Here is an 18187-nt window from a genome sequence, read left to right on the forward strand (position 1 = left end):
GCTGGAAATGTTCATGGGCCAATGACATGACCACATTGAAATGGTCTTTTAAATAATTGTTTAAATTATAATCCTTTTATAGTGAAATGAATGTTATTTTCCTCGCGTTTATCTGGTGTGTGTGTGTGTGTGTGTGTGTGTGTGTGTGTGTGTGGTGCCATTATAGGCTCGCAGTGGGTTTGCTTTATATACAGTGAGTGTTCATTCATTCATTCATTTTCTTTTTGGCTTAGTCCCTTTATTAATCTGGTGTCGCCACAGTGGAATAAACCGCCAACTTATCCAGCATATGTTTTACACAGAGGATGCCCTACCAGCCAAAACCCATCACTGGGAAACACCCATAAACTCATGCAACATGCAAACTCCACACAGAAATGCCAACTGACCCAGCCGGGGCTCGAATCAACCGGCTGTCAGGGCTACCCACTGTGCCACCACACCGCTCCTACAGTCAGTATGTCTTTTTTTATTCCTAATATATTGCATGAAACAGCTAAAATGCATATATAATATGCAGAGTAACAAAACTATTATCCTATTATCCATAACATTTAATACATGTCATTTTAAACTTATAACGTAATAATGTGTGGGTCCTTTGGCTTCACTTGACATTTATGGAAAAAAAACTATTTCTGGCTTTCTAAAAAAAAGTTTCCCTCTGAAAAACAGAACAGAAAGAATTAAAGGGTTTATAACAATAAATGATTTAAACAAATATATTGGGTCAATAATAGATCTTATTATAATGGTTAGACATTAAAATAAAACATGACAGATTCAGAATAAATATGCAAAGTTTGATTATATCCTAATATTGTATAAAATACAATAAAATATATATAGTCAACAAACTATATATATATATATCAAAAACGCTTTTCAAAAACGCTTTTCAAAATTGTCTTAACACAAGAATGGGTGATCAATAGTTTAGCACAACTTTGATAGAAGAGTGGTGTGGATCCAGTGGTGAGGATAGAAGAGTGTGCTTGTGTGTGTCAACAATCATCAACACTTTTTTTTTCTCCCATTTTTATGATTGAACTTAAAAATTTTAAAACTTTTACTATCCACACACAGTTTGTCAATTATTTTTCGCGCATTTGTGTAAACACTGTGTGAAATCTTTTGCAATTTCAGCAAGATACCAACACACACTGTATGACTCTGTGCTCGCACTATATGGTTTGTGTGCTCACCTGTGGTGGAATAAGTACTGAGAAATCATTCAAGTTAAAGTATCATTACTTGTCCAAAAATGTAGTGCAAGTAGAGTAAAAGTATCTGTTGTAAATATTACTCAAAGTATGAGTGAAAAGAAGAAGGTCGCTTGGTTGCTGGTTCGAGCCTCGGCTCAAGTTGGCGTTTCTGTGTGGAGTTTGCATGTTCTCCCTGCGAAACTGTCACTGTTAAAGCTGTAAACACAATGCTCCTCATTCGGCCATCTCAATCGCAATATTTGCGAAAGTAAACACTATTGTTTATTGTGTACAATATTTAATAATCATATACATCAAAATATATCGATGACGATGTCCAAAAAACCATTATAACTTTAACATCTGTCGTAACCATATATGGTTTGCCTAGATTGTGTGTCCTAGATTGTGTGTGCCTAAAACGTGTGTGGTTCTGCGGGCCAGCAGCTGGATATTGGAGAATAAGGTCAATAGTTTTTCTGTCAAATATGTAATGGCTCTCCTTGCCGACAGGTGGCAGTACAGCTGTTGTGTCGCTGAGAAGATCGCAGGATGTGTTCAATAATCAGTGAAGAAGTGTAGGAAGGAAAGTGCGCTTAGTAAACATTCCGCTAAAATGTTCAGCTGACGTTATATAGTTATTCCTTGAGCATAAATGTAAAGCTAAACATATATTTGTAATTTGTAACGTCGTTTCTGTGTTATTGTGTTTGTGCGCATGACTTGAAATTAGCGACTCACAAGCAAGAAGTCGCCAGGAGAAGTTTTAACAGTCTTCGGTCAGGAGAGGATTGTTATGTTTTTTTCGTCATGAGTTATACTTTTTAAAGATTTTTAACTTATGGATGAAATGCCGTCACTTTCGAGTAATGACTGTAATGACCGCGTTGGAGGGAAAAAGGTGAAGAAAAAGAAAAAGAGAAGTAAACCTACAGAGCAGCATCAACTCACTGAAAGTCCACAGGAACAGACTGAGAAACGCTTTAAAAAGAAGAAGAGGAGAAACAGTATTCAGGAAACGGAGAGTAATTTGCAAACAAAGAAAAGAAGAAAGCTGGATAAAGAAGGCGAGACTTCAGTGATGGATGATGGTGTCTCAAATCAGCATGAAGAACAAACACAAGAGCTTCAGGGTTCAAGGGAAGGGAAGACTTCTAAAAGAAAGAAAAAGAGAGAAAAGCTGAAACAAACACAAGAGCTTCAGGGTTCAAGGGAAGGGAAGACTTCTAAAAGAAAGAAAAAGAGAGAAAAGCTGAAACAGACAAACTGTGAAGACATAACAAAAGAACAGACTGACATCAGGACAGAGCATGAGGAAGAGCCAAACACGAGTGACCCGCCTGATTTAATCATTACTGATAAAAAGCGCGAAAGTAAAACTCCAAAAATTCAAATGGATTCAAAGTTCATGGAAGAACTGAACGAATGGGTCCCTAAAATGAAATTAAGATGCAAGAGTTATATGAATGATATAATAAGGTATGAACTGTCAAGGTTCAAGGAGTTTAGAAAACAAGGTAAGTTATATATAATACTACAAATATATGAAATGTCAACATTAGGGGTGGGCGAAATGAAAAAATATATCACGATTTTTTTCTGAGGAAATCACGATTCACGATTTTTATCCCGATTATTTTTCAAGTTGTTTTTTTAAGACTATTTTGCAAATTACAAAGGTACAATACAACTAAACCAATGTCCCTATATAAAATATACTCTTACCGTGTATGTTTAACAATATTTTAATATGGCGATACAATGTTTTTTCTAATAAAAAAAAAAAGAATCGTGCAGGATTTTTGATCGTCCACGATCAAATATCGTGTTATCACACAGCCTTAAGCCTGATTTATACTTCTGCGTCAGGTGACCGGCGTAACCCACGGCGCAGGCAACGCGCGTGGCTGTGCATTTATACTTCTGCGCGCTGTCTCTGCCGGTATGCATTAACACTTCCGAAACGCTAGTTGGCAGTGATGTGTAAATGTTCCTCTGTGTCGAGTTTCTTCGCTACTTTTTTGCATTTCCTGAACACTTCCGGGATGTACAAGTGGCTCAAACTCGCTCATTTTGAGGCATGAACCGGCGGACGTGCAACAACTTTAACTATGAGGTAAACACAAAACAAAACTTTCCATCCGGAGCTCCTTCACGGGACTCCACACTTGTAAACAATCGCTCGCGCGGCGTCGCGCCATTCGCGCGCCTCTCGGTCCCGCCCAGACTCGTCAGCGCTACCAAACCGACCAATCACAGAGCTTATGCTACGCGTCGTTGCGACGTGTAGTTACATTTTTTGAGAGGTGCACGTCAGTGACGGCGATGGCCACGGCGAAGGGCTATGCGTCAGCGCCGTAGCATACGCCGGTGTTTGACGCAGAAGTATAAATCAGGCTTAAGTCAACTTCTTAAATTGGATCAAAAATGCTTTTCAAAATTGACTTAAGAATGGGTTTTTAATAGTTTAGCACAACCACTAAATGTGCATGTGTGATACCTGTTACTTACAAGACATTACTTGTTTTTTTGTGTTTCATGATTGAACTCAGAAATGTAAAAGCTTTTTCTATGCACGCACAGTTTGTCAATTATTTTTCCCACATTTGTGTAAACGCTGTGTGAAATCTTTGCAATATCTGCAAGATACCAACACACACTGTATGATTCTGTGCTCGCACGTTTGTGTGCTCACCACTGGTGAAAAGAGTAATGAGAAATCATTCAAGTAAAAGTACCATTACTTGCCCAAAAATGTAGTGCAAGTAGAGTAAAAGTATCTGTTGTAATTAAATATTACTCAAAGTATGAGGGAAAAGTACTCAAGAGTAGTGAGTATTACGCTGGGAAAAATTTATGCCTTTACATGTAATCTGTGGATGTCTGTAGTGTAAACGTAACATTCTTTAGTGCATTTATTTATTGCCCAGCAGGCACACAGCATCATAAAACGTTAATATTAGGTTAGATTTAGGCTAATGAGAGGTGACCAAAATTCAATGTCTAGCCAGCATCTAAGGACATTGTTATTTTGATGTCCAATTTGGTTGATTTTAGGTTGTTAGAAAGTGAACAAAATCCAACGTCAAGCCAACATCTTAAACCAACATCATATTGACGTCAAATACTGATATTTATTCGTCAGGTATGGCAACCAAAATTCAACATCTGGTAGACGTCATAGCGATAACATCCACACAACCTCAAGCTGTAACATCAGACATCTTCTCATCAGTGACATGCATCTAAACAGTCTCTGGGTCCATGCATGTAAAGATTTTGCACATCTTCTTGGGCACTTTTAAAGCTTCCAAGCAGTTTGCTTTAATTATAAATTGCTCGTGTCTTGAGGTAATTCATTATGGTGCGATTTACCTTCTATATGTGATTTGAATGGACAGAAATCACAGGACTGATTTTTCTAATCCCCAGAGACAAGAAAAAAAAAGTAGTGGAGTAGAAGTACAGATGCAGAATAAAATATACTCAAAGGAAAGTAAAAGTTCACATTTTTAAATCTACTTAGTAAATTACAATTCCTGAGGAAACACTACTTAATTACAGTAGTTTGAGTATTTGTAATTAATTAATTATTTTACACCACTGGTGCTCACGCTGTTTGTTCAGCACTGAATACTCACAGACTGCTTTTGGAATTCAACATGTCTCACTCCCTTCTTTTTATTCAGGAATGGTTGGCAAACCAGCATATTGTGTGTTTATGGTGGTTATATTGCATATGTTGTGGAAAGAAAGAAATTTAAACACCATTTCACTTCTGTTCAGATCTGTTTCTCGCACATATATGAATAGAACATCATACACTTTTGAATTGTTTCTGTGCATTGTTTAATATCCTTTAAAATGCACCGTCACATCCATGTGAACCTGGAATTGTGTGTGTCTGTTTTTGTGCAGGTGCAATGAGGGCACAAACAATGAGTTCAGCACAATCCGTTTGCAGCTATTATTGTATTGTATGATTTCCTCATGAGGGCAAAACCAAAATTTCTGACATCACAGAAAATCCTCTCATTGCTGATTGGGAGAGTTTAATCGCCTCTCCGTTCCAAATGTACACAGCATGACAAACGATGCACAACAAAGCTGAAATCGGGCTTGATTCAAAGAGTCACTCAAGTCAGAAATCTGACCTAAAATTGTACAGTGTATGGCTGCTGGTCTTAATTTGTCCTTTACCAAGATAATCCATTCACCTCGCAGGTGTGGAATATCGAGATGCTGATTAGAGAATTCATTTGATATCATACATATTGCACGGGAGTGCCTTAGACTGGCCACAATAAAAGGCCACACTAAAGTGTGCAGTCTTATCACACAGCACAATATCACAAGTCACAGATATCATGAGTTTTGAGGGAGCGTGATGGCAGGAATGTCCACCAGAGCTGTTGCAGATGAATTAAATGTACATTTCTCTATCATAAGCCGTCTCGGCATCTCCAAAAGCTTTTCAGAGAATTTTGTAGCCCACAGTAATTTTATTTGCCCTTTTATGTTTTGTGACAGGCATTGAAATGAGAACTGGAAGATTTTCCACTGCAGAAAATGAAAGGTTAAGGCAGAACGTAAACAACTTTATGGCTCTCACAGGAGTGACAGATGCTGTCAAGCTCTTTTTTCCCAGCCGGTACCCAAAAGAAGCAAATGCACTGAGAAAGTTGAAAAAGAAGCACAGGTTTTTTGAAAGTATTGGTGAGTGATTTGACCTCTTCTCTAGATGTTGATTGTGTCTAAGATCATCCGTTTGTAGATTTTAAACCACATATGAGCTTTTACATTTTACATATACTAACATGAAAAGATCCTTCACCCAAAATGTAGTGCTTTGTCGTCATTTGTCATCAAATTACAAATTTTCCATGCCAGAATGAACTGAAGTTTTCACATTACTCCATTATGGTTAGCTAATACAATATGCAAATGAATTGATCCCTTCAACCAGGGCCAGCCCAGGCCTTCAGGGGGCCCTAAAGCTGGATTCATACTTTCGCCTGGCGCCGCATTGCGCACCTCCGCTGACTGTGCGTGCACCTCGCAAAAAGGACAAAGCTTTTATCCTTGTCACGTTCATCGTTGTGATATTTTTTAAAACGACGGGGTGGTCAAAAGGAACTGACTGTAAAATCAGACGGATAAACGGAAGTTTCCGGAACTACGTCATATCATTATTAATATCATTCAATATTTGTAAACCAATAATTGTTTTTATAAATTATTTAAATGATTATAAAGATTTTTATAACCTTTCAAGATTTTTTTTAATCAAACCTTGATACATCACTTGCTTTTGTTCATATCTTAGACAGTTTTACCTATTAAAGTATTGATGACAACAGAACATGAGTTGCTTTACAAATATATTTTTATTAAGGCAAGAATAAAAAAAAAAAATTTATTCACTGCTGATTACTGATTCATTACGCATGTATTACACAACATAATTATTATTACAAATATTATTTACTGTCATCATGGCAAAGATAAAATAAATCAGTTATTAGAAATGAGTATTATTTGTTATTATTAATAAGATAAGACTTTTTATATACAATACAGTTGAAGTCAGCATTATTAGCCCAGATTTTTAAACATAATAGTTTTAATACCTCATTTCTAATAACTGATTTATTTTATCTTTGTCATGATGACAGTAAATAATATTTGACTAGATATTTTTCAAGACACTTCTATACAGCTTAAAGACACATTTAAAGGCTTAACTAAGCAGGTTAGGGTAATTTGGCAAGTTATTGTGTTACTGGTTTGTTCTGTAGACTAAAAATTAGCTTAAAGGGGCTAATAATTTTGTCCTTAATGTTTTTTAAAAAAAAACTAAAAACTGCTTTTATTCTAGCCAAAACAAAACAAATAAGACTTTCTAATATATTTAATATTTATAATTAAATATTGCCATATTTTTAATGGCGTTCAACATAAAGTTTAATGTGTATAAATGCTCTTTATAATTTACTTTTTTTCACCCAAATGTCGTCATGTTATATTATTATATTATCAGTATTATTTGTTAAATGGGCGGCATAAAGTTCGTTAAACTGCTGAAACGCTCTTAAATAAAGAAATCTTATTTTGCAAGTGTCTAATTTGTAGCCCTTCGTGTTATATGTGACTTAAATGTGGCCCCCTCTGTGCTTGATTACCCCTTCATTAAACTTGCAAATGATACAGTTAAACAGACTTTGTGTCTTCAATGTGGAGCTGAATGAATGTATAATCTGTTGTTCCTTAATTTTTCATTTGCAAGCTGTGCATTGAACATTTTAGAGAAACTAAATACATTTCAAATGTTGCTTAATAAAGTTGTTCTTCTCTCTCTGTCAAAATTGAACAGCGGATGGAATTCCCAGGTTTTGTAATGATGTTTACGATCGTGGAGCGAGGGTCTATGATGATAGAAACTATAAGGGACAGTAAGTAAAATATTATTTACATAGATCATATTATAGTTCTGCTCTGGATGTTCTGTGCTTAACCTCAATCATTTCCCTTTTCTCAAAAGTTTTTCTGAGGAAGAAGTAAAATTACTGCTCAAGTATTATAAACGATATGGCAGGGACTTTAAAAAGATTTCTGACAAGACAAATCGAAGTTGTCGCAGCCTTGAGAGTCGGCTTTTATTCATAAGTAAGTCTAATTCATTAAGCTTCCACTCACAATTTTCAGTTGTCAATCGCAGCTTATTTTATATCTCTGTACGCTTTTACGATTTTATACGTTTTATAGTTCTACACTTCTTATATCTTTATTAATCACACAGCTGAAAGAAAGGGACCGTGGAGTTCAAAGGAGGTGCAGAGGCTTTTAAGGGCTGTGCGAGACTATGTAGTATCTGTGCTGAAGTCTGCAAACCCTAATCAAAGGAAACCAAAAAGAGTCAATAAAGAAATACTGTACAAAAAATTGCCCTGGACTAAAATTGCTGGGCAGGTGAAAACTCGATGTTGGATGACATGCAAATCGAAATGGTGAGAGAGCACTTCTATATTGTGTTGTTGTTTTCATGCATTTTATATGATTTTTCTCTTCATATGAACATTCTTCATATCAACATTGTCCTGATTTTTTTACTTTTCCCCTAAGGATGACTATACTCACTGCTCGGATGTCCTCAGGGACTACATTTAGAGGCAGAAAATCTCAGGAGGCCAAAATCAAACTCATTAAAGCGTAAGAGATCTTGTTTTTACATGCTTGTATTGCTTGTGTTATCTTAACACGTTTTTCTTGTTTTACATTTAATATTGTAATAATGTTGTAACACTGATCTTTTGACACAGAATGTATGAATTGCAAGTGGAGGATGCTGTGGATGTTCCATGGGAGGATCTCACAGCTGTTTTCGGGTGAGAATTATTTGCTGATTCTTCGAGAGTATATCCTTTTTTTTCAGGCAGAATTTGCCCAATTCTCTCTCATATTCATTTAAAAAAAAAAAAAACACTCCACCTATTTTTGGCTCATTTTGCAAATCCTGTTAATCAGTTGAGTTTTCCTTTTTAAAATCCTTTCAGTCGATCTTCAAGCCTGGCGGGAGCACTTTTAGCTTAGCATAGCATAGATAATTAAATCACATTAGACCAGGGGTGTCAAACTCATTTTAGCTCAGGGGCCACAAAAAGTAAAATCTGTTCGCCAGTGGGCCGGACTGGTAAAATCATGGTGGTTAAGTCGTTGCACGACATATTTGAAGAGCGGAGGGGAGTGCGTGGCGACGTATGTGAAGCTATGATGTGAAATCAGGTGGGAAGAGAGAGGAGTGTGCAACATATTTGAAGAGCGGGTTTGAGACGTGCAATTTGCCAGGATATTATCATTAGTTTGCAGACATTCAGGGGCCTCTATGCATATGCTGGAGACTTCTGGGACCTCTGTGAGACTTGGGATGTCTGCAGAATGATATCAGGGTGTCTCATGCAGCACTGTGAAGTTGCATAGTTGTTACATAGCTAAGGATAAGGCATATAAAACATAAGGATGACGGCTATAAAAACAGCAGCTTCGAGCTCCTCTGGAAAGACACCTTGCGAGGTTTAGTTCAGAGAGAAGTTCGGCTTTAATATCAGCTTTCGCTTTAGCAGATGAAATGGATACTTTATAGATCTCTGCCACTTGCAGCAAATATTTTTTTCGAAAGCGATCTAATCACTTTAACAACAGAGAATCAATAAAAGCTTTCACTTCAGCTTCCATATTTCCTCCCCCTCACCCAAATTTATACCACAATAACGAGTGAAGGAGATAAAGTTTTACTCACCCAATTCGACGCACAGACAAACAAAAGGCAGATGAGCTTTCACACAAACTTTAGGACGAGCCCCCAATTATGTTACGTAGCGGATGCACTTCGCCACGCACATAAGGTTAAGAATGACCGCTATTAAAAGAGGTCACCCGGAGTCCCCGTTCCTGCTCCCCAAGCACACACACACAGGCCAAGTTGTCAAAAGGGGTAACAAATTTAATAAACAAAAAGATCAATATCAGAACCAGGGAACAAAAAGGCCAAAACAACAAACAAAACAAGGTACGCTACCTAATATTAAATTTCTTACCTAAACCGAAAATAAAGTTCCGTAAATAAAGCATACAATTCTACCCTCCAGAACTAACCATAAATCATGAGAAAACAGGACAAAAGAAAAAGGGCCTTCCCTTTGATCATTCAGCAGTAAGGTAAACATTAGCCACAGCTAACACAGAATACCGTCCTAGTACCAAATTTAACAGAGTATCTCACCAGATAATTTTGTAACAGGGTTGTAGAAAGGAATTAAACCATCAGCCACCGCTAATGCAGGTTACCGTCCTATTACCGTATTTAACAGAGTATCTCACCAGATTACTTTGGAAAAAGGTTTCAGACAGAAAGATATCTCTGCCACACAGAGAACTCTGAGCATCTGCTCACTCACACACACACACACACACACCAGCGAGGGGAAACAGAGCGTCAACAGCGTGCTTTTATCGCTGGCGCCGCCCCTCTCACAGCTGCACATGATCTCCGCTCATGTGGACATAAAGAGACAGATATTAGAGGATACAACACACACAGGAACAATACACACTAGCATTGTCAAAATGATGTTACTTAATATGTAACAATAGTTTATTTGACTCCTGATATCTGGCATATTTTAGCTTTCACCAGCGCATCAATATCAGTCACATCCTGACTGACAGCCAACTTCCGGAAATGATCGCAGTGCTTGTTTTCTTTTATTTATGCTTATTACAAAGAAAACGTTCTCACAAAGATATGTGGTTCCAAACATAGAGGCTTATTTGTATGAATTCGTATGATCTCATACATACAATTTAGTATGATTTGCTTATCCACCAATGATGGTTAGGTTCAGGGGTGTGGTTGGGTGCCACACCTCTTTTTTTTTTTATCTTTTTTTTTAATTAGCCACTAAACTGACAAAACGTAAAATAGTTATGTTTCCTCTTGAGATCACCTCAGTGCGGTATGGCAGGGTATAGATGAGGTCTTGTTCTCTGAGAAGGCTGTCAAACTGACACTGATTCAGGCTTCTGGATCAGATAAATTAATAGTTTGCTATTGCGCCATGCAGTGGACACAATTAGAACTAGGGCTGTAACGATACACCAAACCCACGATTTGGTTCGTATCACGATTTTTTTTTTTCGGTGGGGGGTGGGAAAAAAGATTTTTAAAACTATATATTTTTTAAATAGATAACATTTGAAAAATCTTTATAAACTAAACATCAAAGAACAATATTAACTGTGCAAATTATTAACAATATAAATAGCCATATATAAAATAAATAAATAGCCAAAGCTATAACACTTCAGCTTTTTTTGTAGCAAAATATTTTTGTACACATCCATTGTGGAGATGATTCAAGCATGTTGAAAATTCTTTTTCAATCAAGTTCTCTTACATTGAAAAAGTAAATTAAATGGCTACTGTTTCACACTGAGGTAACTGAGGCTTAATGCCTGTGCTGCAAATCAAGTAAACATAAACAAATAAACAACTTATTTCTCTTAAGAAAACCAAACTCTTTGGATTTAAGGGAGTTGAAAATTCTGCTTCAGAAACACCATCTTGTCAACATTGCAGTGAAAAAACGTGAAAACTTTCCTTACTCTGCCGAGGAGTCGGGACATCTGGTGAAAGCCCATCCCTCTCTGCACAGCCACTTTAACAGTGTGAGCAAAGCATCGTTCGACAGCATTGGCAATGTTTCTGCCGTTGTCAGTTTTCAAGCGGGGTTAAGTTGGTTTTGTTTTTGATTTTCCTGACACATTTAGACGGTCCCATACTAAGAGCTCCGCACGAGCTCTCCCGGCTTAAACGGAGCGGTGCTCGTAATGTCGAGCGAAAAAAAAAAAAAAAAAAAAAAAAAAAAAAAAAGGAAGTCACGGGGTGTGTCGCGATTCTCCCTTATCACACAGGATCGTAGATCAGAGTGTCACGATTTCGGTTTCATATTGCGTATCGTTACAGCCCTAATTGGAACAGCAGTTTCTTTTATTGAAAAATTGCAGGAATAGCTCATACTTTACAAAATCATCTCACGGGCCGTACGTTTGACACCCCTGCATTAGACCGTTTGCATCTCGCTCAAAAATAACCAGTTAAATAACCTTGAGATGGATGAGCTACAGCAGCAGAAGACCACTCCGGGTGTCACTTCTGTCAGCTAAGAACAAGAAACTGAGGCTATAATTGGCACAGGCTTACCAAAATTGCACAATAGAAAATTGGAAAAACGTTGCCTGGTTTGATGAAATTCAAATTCTGCTGCGACATTTGGATGGTAGGGTCAGAATTTGGCATCAACAGCATGAAAGCATGGATCCATCCTGCCTTGTATCAACAGTTCAGGCAAAAAGCATTGGAAGCATTATGAACAGTAGGTGAAATATGATATGGAGGATATCATGTAGAAATTGCTCAATCTGGAATAACATATCCTCAGCTGAGTTAAATTAAGCAGGGCATAATGGCATCTGAGCACAGTAAAGTTACATTATTCCAGTTTTCAGCAAGTAACCATAATGGTGCACCTGCATGTTCAGGCATAATAATGCAGCTGCTGGTGTAAACATGCTTAGCGTCACATCTTTGTCCTTTTTGTCTCATAGGGATGTCCTTCCATCATACGTTCAATCAAGGTGGCACAAGCTTAAAGTCAACCATGTGCCAGATTGGAAAAACAAGTCTTTTGCAGGTTGGTGTTTTCTTTTATAGATGGACCACTGCTTTCTTTTGTTTCCTGTAGTACACTCTATAGACCAATTACCATGTTTGTAAACATTCAATATGCGCACGGAGCGAGGTGGCAGAAAAAAATTAGAAGCGCTAGAATTTACAGCAAGAGAATGACATGCGATGCGGTACAGAGTTTGTTGTTGTCTTAGAAATAAGATATATATATAAGATATATATATTATTTACATAATGCTTTTAGCGTATTATAACAGCTCGTCACCCAGTGATAAGCATAGTGATTCAGAAAAATTAACGTTAAAGTGAGCGCTATTCGTCTGGTAGGACCATTTGCGATAGCACCCTCCCAATGGATATTGGATAAGACGAAATGACCAAGCATCCGGCCCCAAATATACAATCTCATTGAAGTTCCAAGTGATTTTACAAGAGAGGAGTTAAAGGCCTACAAGACTTTAAATACCAACAATTTAGTTCTGTGTGGTCATGTGCAAGAAATAATGGTCCATGATTACCAGATTCAACATTATGTAGTGCTAAAAACTGAGATTCTGCTTAGCCAAAGACAAGCAAAGAAGATGGAGCTGTGCAAGGCCTGGGTAATTAATCATCAACAAGCAAAAGGACTGCATTCTGACAGCGAACTACACCTGTACGGCAGAGTATGTGAACTTACACATAAACTTGCACATTCAGACTTTCTCCTTAATAATATAATTTCATAAAAGTACTATTTGCAAACTCTAAATAGTGAAATCATATTAGCTGCCAATGACTATCAAAGTACAAGTCAAGTGTTAATGTTGTGTTCAAGTCACACTTGCAGGTTATTTCAGACTGAATATTCAAAGTGCCGTGGTAAACAATATAGAGAGTGTGTCACAAGTTGTCACTGAATGAATGTGTGAATATAAAACCAAGTTTACCTTAATAACTTACACCTTTACATTTCTTAGCATTCAGTGTCCGCAGTTAAATTAACCATATGTAACAGTTTTTGATGAAATAATTTCTGCAATCTAAAACGAGTAACGTGTATGATTCAGCATAGTGTGAACTGATATAACATGAGAACTGCAGAGTCCAGCATTTCTAATTTGGTCGTCACTTCATTCAGCTCCCTTTAAGCTAAAGATGTCTGCAATTGACATTTGGCATCCTATCGCACAACACCAAATTTTTACTATTTCAGCTTGTCTTTTTTGCAACCGGGGACCCATGTGACGACCTCCGTGAAGTTGGCACCCCATAAAAACAAATAATCCCCAAAACTATGCCATTCGTTTGTGCTACATTTGTGCTGATTTGTGCCGCAAAAACGAACGTTTGTGCTGGTTTGGGGTCTGAGATATTAAGCATTCATTTTTTGACCGTGTGACGTCACTCTCCACCCCATGTTGCGCAAATGACTTCAAAACAGCACAGGTCGTTTGTGCTCGATTTGTGCTGGTTTGTGCCGTTAAAACGAACACGGTATCTGTTTTCCTCTTTTAGATATAAGCAAAATATTTCGGCAGCCGTGACGTCACTCTTCACCCCATTTTCTCTAAATCGCACAAAACTGGTGTCTTTCGTTAGTGCTGGATTTGTGCTGGTTTGTGCCGTTAAAATAAACACTTTATCTATTTTCGTTGTTTAGATATAATCAAAATATTTCGGGAGCCGTGACGTCACTCTCCACCCCAGGTTGTCTAAATCACACCAAACTGGTCTCATTTGTTAGTGCTGGATTTGTGCCGTTAAAATAAACACATTATCTATTTTTATTGTTTAGATATTGCCTTATCAAAATATTTCGGGAGCCGTGACGTCACTCTCCACCCCTGGTTGTCTAAATCACACAAAACAGGTGTCATCCATTAGTGCTGGATTTGTGCTGGTTTGTGCTAATAAAATAAACACTTTTTCTACGTTTATTCATTAGATATTGCCTAATCAAATCATTTCGGGAGCCGCAATGTCACTCAGCGCCCCAATATTTCCTCTAAAGCGCACAAAACAAGTGACATTCGTTAGTGATGGATTTGTGCTGGTTTGTGCTATTAAAATAAACACTTTATCTGTTTGTATTGTTTAGATATTGCCTAATCTAAACACTTCGGGAGCTGCGACGTCACTCTATATGCAACAAAACAGGTGTCATTTAATTGTGCTGGTTGTGCGTTAATAAACACTTTATCTGTTTTCCATGTTTGGATATAACTGAAATATTTGGTTAGATTTGTGCTGGTTTGTGCCATGAAAATGAACATCAGATATTTATATTTGTGCACAAATATGTTACTTTCGTTTGCTCACAAATTGTGCTCGTTTGTGCTGCTAAAAATTTGTAAAAAAAAAATATATATATATCAGATCATTAAGAGGTCTCCCCACCCCAGTTGCTACATATTTACTAAAATAGTCTCGTTTGTGTTATGACATATTAAAAAAAATTGCAAATATATGACAGAAGATTGTGATACAATAGTGAGGCATTAATTAAATTCATACTTTCCACTGACTGAAAATGATCCACCCACACAGTTGGCCTTAAACTTAATTATAATTCATATATTTTGCTTGGAAAAAAATATCTTTTCGAAACAAATTTCGTATATAGTTTGTCTCTAAAAGCCGCTTTTCCAATCGTCATGTCATTTTAAACTTATAACGGCTCCCGAAATGTTTTGATTAGGCAATATCTAATGAATAAACGTAGAAAAAGTGTTTATTTTATTAGCACAAACCAGCACAAATCCATCACTAAAGAATGTCACCTGTTTTGTGCGCTTTAGAGGAAATTATGCGCGCTGAGTGACGTCGCAGCCCTTGAGTTTTGATTAGGCAATATCTAATGAATAAACGTAGAAAAAGTGTTTATTTTATTAGCACAAACCAGCACAAATCCAGCACTAATGGATGACACCTGTTTTGTGCGATTTAGACAACCTGGGGTGGAGAGTGACGTCACGGCTCCCGAAATATTTTGATAAGGCAATATCTAAACAATAAAAATAGATAATGTGTTTATTTTAACGGCACAAATCCAGCACTAACAAATGAGACCAGTTTGGTGTGATTTAGACAACCTGGGGTGGAGAGTGACGTCACGGCTCCCGAAATATTTTGATTATATCTAAACAACGAAAATAGATAAAGTGTTTATTTTAACGGCACAAACCAGCACAAATCCAGCACTAACGAAAGACACCAGTTTTGTGCGATTTAGAGAAAATGGGGTGAAGAGTGACGTCACGGCTGCCGAAATATTTTGCTTATATCTAAAAGACGAAAACAGATACCGTGTTCGTTTTAACGGCACAAACCAGCACAAATCGAGCACAAACGACCTGTGCTGTTTTGAAGTCATTTGCGCAACATGGGGTGGAGAGTGACGTCACACGGTCAAAAAATTAATGCTTAATATCTCAGACCCCAAACCAGCACAAACGTTCGTTTTTGCGGCACAAATCAGCACAAATGTAGCACAAACGAATGGCATAGTTTTGGGGATTATTTGTTTTTATGGGGTGCCAACTTCACGGAGGTCGTGTGACGTCATGTGTGACGTAGGTTGGTAATTGGTCTATAGATGGACATTCAAGTTGCAAAAAGTCTAATCAAATAATTGGATTAGAGACTCAACATAGTTTTTTAAACAAGTGCAAATCTCAGGAGACTTGCCAACATGTCTGGTGTACAATCATTTAAAAAATCAAATCTAGTTTAAATTGCCTGCTTATATTCTACGTCTGTGATGTTTTCTTTCAGACATTGTTGATTTTCTCTATGAGAATGTTTTGCCAGGCCTGGTGAAAGACTGCGAAGACCTTGATGATGATGAACTAAAGGTTGACCAGATGAACAGTTTCCGGCTAGCAGATATTTTTCAGGACATTAATGAGGATGAATGCTGTGACAGTGATGAAGAAACTGGCCAGCAGGAGAAAAGCAGCTCTGCTTAATCAGTTGCAGTCAGTGGAAATATTTGAATGTTTTAAAGAAGAGACGTGTTCAGGTTGTACATAGTTGCCTTTTTATTCTTGTGGTTTTTAATGAACCGGGGAGCAAGTAAACTGCAGTTTTATTGCATTTTAAATTTATTCTGTATATAAAATATGATTCATTTTGTTTGTTAAACAATTGTTTTTACTATTGTGCTCTTAGAACACTTTTTAACACAGGGATATGTTGTTTTATATTTGGTTTTTCTTTATTAAAAAAAACCTTCATTTGAAAACTGCAAGAAGTGTTTACTTGAGTTATCAATATTTAAGATCAATATAAAAATTTTTGTTGAAAAGTAAAGACCTTAGTTTTGCCAATGATGTGCTGTTCAGCTTAGTCCCTTTATTAATCTGGTGTCGCCACAGCTGAATAAACCGCCAACTTATCCAGCATATGTTTTACACATTGGATGCCCTACCAGCCACAACCCATCACTGGGAAACGCCCATACACTCATGCAACATGCAAACTCCACACAAAAATGCCAATTGACTCAGTCGTGGCTCAAACCAACCGGCTGTGAGGCTACCCTCTGTGCCACCACACCGCTCCTACAGTCAGTATGTCTTTTTTTATTCCTAATATTGCATGAAACAGCTAAAATGCATATATAATATGCAGAGTAACAAAACTATTATCCTATTATCCATAACATTTAATACATGTCATTTTAAACTTATAACGTAATAATGTGTGGGTCCTTTGGCTTGACTTGACATTTATGGAAAAAAAACTATTTCTGGCTTTCTAAAAAAAAGTTTCCCTCTGAAAAACAGAACAAAAAGAATTAAAGGGTTTATAACAATAAATGATTTAAACAAATATATTGGGTCAATAATAGATCTTATTATAATGGTTAGACATTAAAATAAAACATGACAGATTCAGAATAAATATGCAAAGTTTGATTATATCCTAAAATTGTATAAAATACAATAATATATATATATATATATATATATATATATATATATATATATATATATATATATATATATATATTTAAATTGATAATTGTTTACTTTAAATAAATATAATATGGCAGCTTGGCGTTGCAGTGAGTAGCACAATCGCCTCACAGCAAAAAGGCTGGGTCAGTTGGCATTTGGGTGTGGAGTTTGCATGTTCCTCCCCGTGTTGGCATGGGTTTCCTCCGGGTGCGCCAGTTTCCCCCACAAATCCAAAAACAAGCCCTGGAAGTCCAGAATGGGTGACTAAATCCTGGGCAAGCTGGACTCGATGGACTGCCCTGTGAGGCGTCTCTCAGAGGCCTTTGGCAGCCAAAACCAAGCCCAGTAAGGGTGACTGATTGCCATGTGAGATGGACTCGAGGGACCGCTCCGGGAGGAATGAATGAACGAATGTTTGCTTACAAAACCTTTTTTTCAAACTAATATTACGTTCCCTAGTGTTGGTGATGTGCTATCAATAAATATATGAGAGGCTCGAAAGAAAATATTTTAAAAATATTTCCTAAATATCAACATTTTAAAATAAGTTTGTCTATTTGTGTTTTATTGATGTACTTTCATGTGTTGATGCCATAAATCGATCGTCCATGCTTTTTTCTTTTGTCTTTCAGTTTTCAGTGTACAAAACAAAAGAACAGCTCTCTATAATTAATTCTTGTCTAAGAAATTGGGCAAAGCTTTGACATATGACAGTAATTAACATTTCTAAATGGGGGTGAGGGGGGTGGTGCAGTGGGTAGCACGATCGCCTCACAGGAAAAAGGTCGCCGGTT

The 18187-nt window shown here is 37.1% G+C and overlaps 1 protein-coding gene across 4 annotated transcripts; it reads left to right on the plus strand.

Moving 5' to 3' along the window:
• Positions 1–1772: 1772 nt before the first annotated feature.
• ttf1.5 (transcription termination factor 1, tandem duplicate 5) lies at positions 1773–16675 on the plus strand. 4 transcript variants are annotated; one of them, XM_087254566.1, is made up of 9 exons: positions 1773–3043; positions 3602–5921; positions 7579–7657; positions 7747–7871; positions 8005–8212; positions 8328–8414; positions 8525–8590; positions 12369–12454; positions 16207–16675. In XM_087254566.1, exons 2-9 carry the CDS (start codon positions 5744–5746, stop codon positions 16398–16400), a joined length of 1023 nt encoding a protein of 340 aa, XP_087110692.1. In that variant the 5' UTR covers positions 1773–3043; positions 3602–5743; the 3' UTR covers positions 16401–16675. The 4 variants fall into 4 exon arrangements, with proteins under 4 accessions (XP_087110692.1, XP_087110691.1, XP_087110690.1 ...); XM_087254565.1 differs by having other exon boundaries at positions 1773–2722; positions 5736–5921; positions 12369–12504; positions 16028–16675; XM_087254564.1 differs by having other exon boundaries at positions 1773–2722; positions 5736–5921.
• The last annotated feature ends 1512 nt before the right edge of the window (positions 16676–18187 follow it).

This window comes from Danio rerio, chromosome 5 (assembly GCF_052040795.2).
Source record: "Danio rerio strain M-AB ecotype USA chromosome 5, GRCz13ab, whole genome shotgun sequence".
NCBI lineage: Eukaryota > Metazoa > Chordata > Actinopteri > Cypriniformes > Danionidae > Danio > Danio rerio.